Raw genomic sequence first — 7,498 nt, forward strand, 5'->3', positions numbered from 1 at the left:
CTCCAGGAGGAAAGAAGAGTTAGGTAACTCTAGGAAAGAGACATTCTGGAGCCTTTCCCTGTAGTCCTTTGGCTCCATTCCAGCTTTTAGTAAGTAAGGTTTGAATACCCTTCTCTATGGGCAAGCAAAAGTAATCAGCTCTGTTTGTAACACATGCCCATATCCTGCCGTGTGTGGTGTTTCAGCAGTGGGGTGAGGGTAACCATGAGAATAGGTACTGATCTCCCTTCCCTGCAGTAGTGTTTTAAAAGTTGAGCTCAGAAGCAGAGGTTGAAGTAGGCTGTGCATATCAGAAGCTTTTCAAGGTGATCTGTTTGTGGACATACAAAATTGTGAAGGAGTGCCACAGGATTTTTGGAGTGCAGCAGTTGTCTTTGTGGTGGCTAGCCAGTGTTCAACTCTTCTTCCCACAATAATCTTCTCATTTCATCACATCTGTGGGCTGCCACTTTGCTTCCCCAGCTTGCGTTCTGTCCAGTATGGCTTATGTCAGGGAGCAGCAAGAGCAGGGCTGCCTCCCCGAGGAAAGACAAGCTAGGAGCCAAAGGTGCTGACAGCCACCAGCAGTGCCCTGACTAACTAGGGTACAGTCCTATCGTATCTGAACAGCACAGACAGAACAAGATGCTGATAGCAGGGGTCCATCAGCAGTCCCAAAGAACATGAGGTGGTGAATCAGGTCCCGGGTTCACTCAGCGAGTGCAGCAGTAGGAGATGGTGTCAGAGACAGGACTGGAGGCGAGCTGCCTGCACTGTAGGTGCAAGATTTGTCCAGGAGATAGGACTGAGGACAAGTCCACCTGCAGTATAGCTCAGAGAAGGCAGTGTGCCTGGACCTGAGCTGAAATGGAGCTCATGGACCATGGGCAGAGGGTATGTGGTGGGGGTTCTAGGGGAGGCTGTTTGTGACATTTCAAGCCTGTTAGTGCACTCAGGGACCAGACAGCTAGAAATTCCTCCTTCCTTCCTCTGCGGTCCCCCATGAGCCTTTGTGAGGTCCACTTGACTCTTTTGCCCTCTCCCCTTCCCAGCCAGTTTATCTTTTCTGATTTCTTATGGTAGCTCTTTTCCCCACCCTTGCCTCTGATAGCCCTCACAGTTCTCCTACAGTGCTCTGGGGTTGCTCTGTCCTTTCTTTGCCTTTCCCTGCTATCTGTGTGGAAATGATTCCTACTGCTCCTCTTCACCTTGTCTGTTTCCTCTTATTTCTTCTGTCTTTGTGGAATTTCATACAAGGAGAAATACCAAATGAATTATGTCTGTCTCTTTTTCTACCCCTCAAGCCTGTCTGCCTGTAGTGTTAGTAATCATATTAACCTCACAGTCTCCTTGCTAAATTTCCTTCTTTCTTCCTGATTGCTCATTATCCAGGCTATTTATAAATCATTCCAGGCCTTCTGCTGGTGTTGCACTGGAGTCTACCTGCTCTTCTCCATTGCTTCTCTTAAAAGCCTTTGTAGAGGTGCTGATCATCACTCACCTTGTTTGTTGGCTTTCTCTTTCTTGCCGCACTTCCCATCCTGTTCCAAATGCAGCTGCTTAAAATGTTCTACCTGCTGCTTGGACCAGATTGCTCTCAAATTTAATGTCTGATGACTTACAAACAGCACAGTGTCACTTTCAAGCGATTGCTTCCTTCTGGTACCACTTCTTTCTGGTCTTTTGCTTGCTTCTGCTTTTCCCTCTTCCCCCAACTCTCCTTCTTGGTAAAGGGCAGGTATCAATTCGTCTACATTTTGCATGTCACAGAGCACAATCAGTAACTTACTGAGTTGTAAGCACAACTCGGTAAGCTGAGTTGTCAGGCTTGATTTTCATGTACTTTAAAGGTCCCTTCACCCTGTTCCAGACTGAATGTGCTGTAGGTACTGTAAGATACCTTAAAATGATAGGGATGGTCTTAATGTAAAAATGAGCCAGGTCAAAGCTGTTGTAGTGTAGAGTTAAAGAGAAATTACTTTTGTTTTTCTCATGATCTCTTCAGAGGTGATCCCAAGCTGGGAAGGCACAGTGTCATTAGGTCCATCTCATGTCAGTGTTTCTGTGCTTGCTACCATTGTCCCCAAGTTACCATCCCTCAGATGCTGAGCATTGTTTGTTATCACAGCTGGTTAATGGCAAGACTGGTAAATTTGCTGTTGCCAGCAACTGTATTTTGCCACAAAGTGCCATCCCGTCTCCCTTCCTTATGCTTTTCTTGAGAGCAGACCTGTGTACCTTGGGGAGAGATCTGGGGAAGCCATTCCAAGATGTTGCTTCCATACTGCAGGGGATGAAGCTCATGTATCTAGTGGTGTAATTCAGACCTATTTTAGTTGAGAAAAGGGATGTTATTCCACAGTGGCTCCATCATTCTACTTATTTGTTTGTGCTTTCAGAGTCCCAGGCTGTATTTGGTCAAATACAGACAAGTTACGGTGCCATTTGTGTCCCTGTCTAAGATCAAGAGCTCTCTCCTGAGCTGTCCTCAGGTGCTATTCACCCCAGTTTAGAACACTGCAGGATGGGGCTCTGTTCCCTTTCCAAAGGAGCATTCCCAAGTCTGTGCTGCTCTTGCCTGCTGATTTTCATCGTGGAATTCCCATTGCATAGATTCATCGCTGCTCTTTTATGTGGCCCATGGCAAGCAATTCCATCTCCTTCCTTCGCATGTCTCTTTGTGATATGCCTCCATATACCATATATAGATGACTTGTTTCATTTGTTCTGCAGTAAACCAGTTTAAGTCTGGCCCAGATAAATAGTGGTCGGAATTCCTTATCATGGGAGGGGCCTAGCACAAATTCCTGAAATGCCTGCCAGTGCAGAGGAAATGCTGATTTTTTTTCTTTGCCTTTTCCTAGAAGGCAGCCATGATAACAGTTGGTTTCCATTGCTTTGTTTACTCACAGCCTAAGCAGAGAGCTCAATCTGAAGTAATTCCTCTTTGCCCGTGTATCTTGGTGGTGGCATGTGAGAAAAAGCAGACACTTGGTACTGAGCTGCTTGCTGTTCTGTATCTGCAGTGTGGATAAATCATGGACTTCGGTGTTCAGGGCATCTGGTCTGGAACATTTTGTTAGTAGTAAATTCAGGCACACACAAAATGCTGTGCTGCTTAATTGCCAGCAAGACCTAAAATGACTCATTTTGTGATGTTTCTTTTTCTTCTTCCTCTGCAGCAACTATAATGGAGAGACAGAAGAGAAAACAAGAAATAGAGAAAGGACTTCAGTTCATTCAGTAAGTGGACAACCTCACTATTTCCTGTGGCTTTGGAAGCAGTTGTCTTTGTACCAAAGATTGCAGGAAGCGAGTGCATCCTATTCACTGATTTTGGGTCTGCTGCATAGAAAAGAGATATTTTTCCTAAGGATTTTCACTGTGATTCTTCAAGGTGCTTCTTGTCCTGCCAGCTATCTAAACATGAAATTCTGTCATTTTAATTTCCTTTGGTTTTGCTCTCCACTGCAGTTCCACGATGATCTTTATATTCAACATAGCACCAATAGTACTTGGACCTTCTACTTCATCTTCAGCATGAAGATCTCAAAGCACTCTTTCAGCAAGGTCGTCCCACCTTTCTTGGGAAGGGAGATACTGTCTCTATTTTGTAGGTGGGGAAAGCAAAGTAAATGACTTGCCAGGTACCCCATATGGTGCTTATAGGGGAAATAGATGACCTGGGCTCTTTTACAGTTGCCAACGTGTAGATTGCACCTGGCAGGTGCTCGGGTCAGTCTTCTGTGAATATCATGTGGCCTTCTAGAGCTTGAAGTGCTTGCTTAAGTAATGGTTACAAGTCCAAGTACTTCCTTACAAAGTACAGTAGTGTTTTTTTCCCATCCAGTATTTAAGTTTGCAAAGGCCTCAAGCTCAGGTCCAGGTTGCATGGTGAGTAACAAACCAGCAGGATTGTAGTCAGAGTGGTTTGGGATTTTTTTTAAGGTCTGCTTTGAGTCTGCAGTTATTGTGGCTGAAATCTGTGCCTTTACAATGGCGGGGGGGGGGGGGGGGGGAAAGCCAAATCTTCCATGTTACATGTGTATTTCCTGTAGCATGGCAATGCTATTTTCCCCCAGTCTGAGACTAAATGGGGCTGACAACCCAGTTTTAGAGAGGCAATTGTGAGGTTTATTAACATTTATAAGGTTTATTAACATTTATAAAAATGCTCAAGGTTCCTGGAAAGACAGTAATTCAGAAATACAGGGTGTTGCTCATGCTTCTGGAGTGTATCTTGAACTCTGAACTGGGGCAGTGTCGTTTCTTGGCTTGTTTTGATGTGAAAGAGGTAGTCTGATTTTATGAGCAGCATGAATGTTTCTTACAAAGCCATGGCATTTCCTGTACTTAATTTTAAGGAGTAGCTGATGATTAGTTGAGATGTATTTCGAAAGTGAGGAGGGCTATGAAAGGTGTGAAAGATTTCTCTAAAGCCTGTTGTTTTCCCCTTGAAGAGGAAAATTAAATATATGTGGGCCAAGCCTGGATGACTTGTCTGGTCTGATTTGAAGAACAGTCCTTTCTTCTAAGTCTCAGTGTTGTTGTGGGGTAGGTGTTACCCACACAGCACTGCCAGTTTTGTGTCTCAGCCTGGCAGCCTTGGCCGAGACTGCTGGAGTTAAATGGTCTCCCGAACCTGCATTGTTTTCTCCCTTCCTTTTGAGGTGTAGACCTAAAGGCATGTGGCTAAGTTAACATGGAGGAAAGCGATCGTATTTATCACTGTATGTCTTTAGTCTCATAAAGGGCTTGAGGAGGTCTTGGAGTGCCAGTCTGGTGTCTCTCATTAGAGCCAGATGTACTTAAAATAAGTTTGTATTCTCCATGACAAGCTCTCATGGGACTTTATCAAAGGGTTTTTTTTTTCAGTTGTCTCTCTGAAGGCACATTACAGATGATCATGTATGTGCAGGAAATAGCTGAGAATAAGATTTCTCTAGTCCCAAATCCCTTTGGGACCTGACCATCTCTTGACACTACTGTGGCCATCACCGAGCATAATGCTCCCTAATTGTGTTCTTTTTGCCCCAACTGTCTTTGAAGTGATAAAATGTTCAGTATCTCACTGAGGTCAACAACACAGGAGCATAAAGATGATTTCTTCACCAGACAAAAGCCCTTTTTTGCATGGATGCCTGTTTTATGAGCATTTTCATTCTTTTTCAGGTCCACATTACCCCTAAGCCAAGAAGATTATGAGGTAATGAAGAATTTGTTTTCTGAAGTTGGGAACCCACTGGTTAGCAGGATTTGTTCTTCTGCACAGCTATTAGTTTACATACCAAAAGTGGAGAGTGTGGAATGGTCTGTCACAATTTGTCTGTAACATAAAGTTTTAAGATTCTGACAGTGACAACTTTCAGGGAAAGGAGAGGACACTTGAGTGTTAAAGAAGAAAGGAGATTTGACTGGATTATTCTCGTCTGCCAGAAGACTGATGTTTTAGAGGGTGGGGAGGCAGGATTATTTTAGTGGGAAGGAAGTTTGCTAAAACACACGGAAAGGAATGGGAAATTGGGAAGCCTCTCCTGTCTCTAAATAGCTACTTCGGTCTATTTGCTCTGTCCCTGCTGCCCAGGCCTTTTTGCAGAAGCTGGTGAGAAACCTGTTTGCAGAGGGCAATGATTTGTTTAAAGAGAAGGATTTCAAGCTTTCACTCGTGCAGTATGTGGAAGGGCTGACTGTGGCGGATTATGCAGCCTCTGATGAGGTGACCATCCCAAAGGAGCTCCTGTGCAAGCTTCATGTCAACCGAGCTGCTTGCTACTTTGCCATGGTGAGTGCCTTCCCAAAACATCCCCATGGGCAGGGAGGACATTGTGGTTGCATTGCCATGCGATTGGAAAAGATGTCAGGAGGGGTTTCTCTTGGTTTTGTCTGCTCCCTGTTCCAACACTGGAGAAGACGATGACACAGAATACTCTGGTATCTCCCCAGTATCGCACTGTGTCTTATGAGACCTGAGGAAGGATGTGAAGGAGAAGGGGCCAGGTCTAAGGTACTGGTCCTTGTTGGTGACGAGTTAGTACAATCCAGTGCCTTCCAGTACTGCCTCAGTATTTCTCTGGAATACTGTTTGAGCATTGCTCTGGAGGCTCCTGCCTCCTCAAGTGAGGCACTGGAAGATGGTGAGAAGGCTTTGGGTCTTGATGGAACTTTCAGCACATACATGGAAAAGGATTCTGAAATATTTAGGCTATAAAAGGCTGTGTGCTTCCATTTTCCTAAGGAATATAACAGCTTTCCTTTATGGCACAACCCCAGAGCAGGTCCATCCTGTTCATAATGAGGCTGAGTCCCATGAAAAAAAAATAGCAAGCAGTCACATAATTAAAGACTGTCAATATGACATGCCCAAGGTAGAGGAGGGGACAAGATAAGGTTGCTCAAGCAGCCTCAATTCTGGCATTTACTGACTTTAAAGTGTTTTGGGTCTTGCAAGACTTAACAAAGGTTTTGTATATTGTATTCCTGTTTCGTATGAGGTAACACATCTATTTCCAGCTGCCTTTTATATTCCTGTTTTCTGTTGAGAGGTGAAACATTAGCATTCACACAGAAGGAGGGGTTAGTCTGCTGTGCCTCAGCTGATTCGAGGTGGTCTCTTCCATGCAGGGCTTGTATGAGAAGGCACTGGAAGACAGTGAGAAGGCTTTAAGTCTTGACAAGGAGAACATCCGAGCGCTTTTCCGGAAAGCCCGCTCCTTAAACGAACTTGGAAGACACAAAGAAGCATATGAGTGCAATAGCCGATGCTTGCTGTCCCTCCCACATGTAAGTTTTTGACATACAACTCATCTTGATTTCTGTGGCTCACCACTTTCCTCCTCCATAACATGCTTAGAATGAGGCCAGAGGATAGTGGAAGAGGAAGCTTGGCTGTTCCTGGGAACATGTTATACATAGAAATTCTGTATCTCTGACTTGAAGAAGATGTTTGACCTCCCATGTTTCTTCAGTCCAAGTCACCCTCTACAGATAATGCCAGCCAGAGACAAATAACAGGTTTGGTGGCCTATTTGGGAAGAGCAAAACCCTATGCTAACAAAATGTGAATGAAGGCCATGAAAATATTTTAATTAACTGGGTTTATATGCCTAATGGGAGTGACTAGGAGCATGGGACAAGTGGGAACTGGAGCACTGGAAGGAAAACATGCATACTTTTACTGTTTTACATAAAAATGTCTCTCATTTTATTTGCTGATTGCTAAGGCAAGGTGATACAGCTTTTAATTTTTGAGGGACATGTAAAGGTGTCCCTGACATCACGTGTCATATTTATTTTTATATTCACAGGTGTGTAAATTTTTGCATTCAGAGGTGGACTATATGCGTATACTAGGCCCTAGATATTTTCCTGACGATGCTTTTGTTGCATGTCCTTTTAGGCCAGATATTGAGCAGGAAAAGAGACTGTGATTAGATAGATTCTAGTGAGCACTGGTTGCCTTTGCTAAATTTGATTCTGATCAATCACAGTAATACAAGAAAAATACATCTACTTCAGCAGG

The 7,498-nt window shown here is 44.1% G+C and overlaps 1 protein-coding gene across 1 annotated transcript in view; it reads left to right on the forward strand.

The window, feature by feature from the left end:
• Positions 1-3,169: 3,169 nt before the first annotated feature.
• The window catches only part of ZC3H7B (zinc finger CCCH-type containing 7B), a 40,638-nt gene continuing 36,309 nt past the window's right edge, over positions 3,170-7,498 (forward strand). The window contains 4 exon segments of the mRNA XM_010010056.1: positions 3,170-3,222; positions 5,152-5,185; positions 5,564-5,761; positions 6,601-6,759. Of these exon segments, the coding sequence (XP_010008358.1) occupies positions 3,170-3,222; positions 5,152-5,185; positions 5,564-5,761; positions 6,601-6,759 (444 nt within the window).

This window comes from Nestor notabilis, unplaced genomic scaffold, assembly GCF_000696875.1.
Source record: "Nestor notabilis isolate BGI_N333 unplaced genomic scaffold, ASM69687v1 scaffold1330, whole genome shotgun sequence".
NCBI lineage: Eukaryota > Metazoa > Chordata > Aves > Psittaciformes > Psittacidae > Nestor > Nestor notabilis.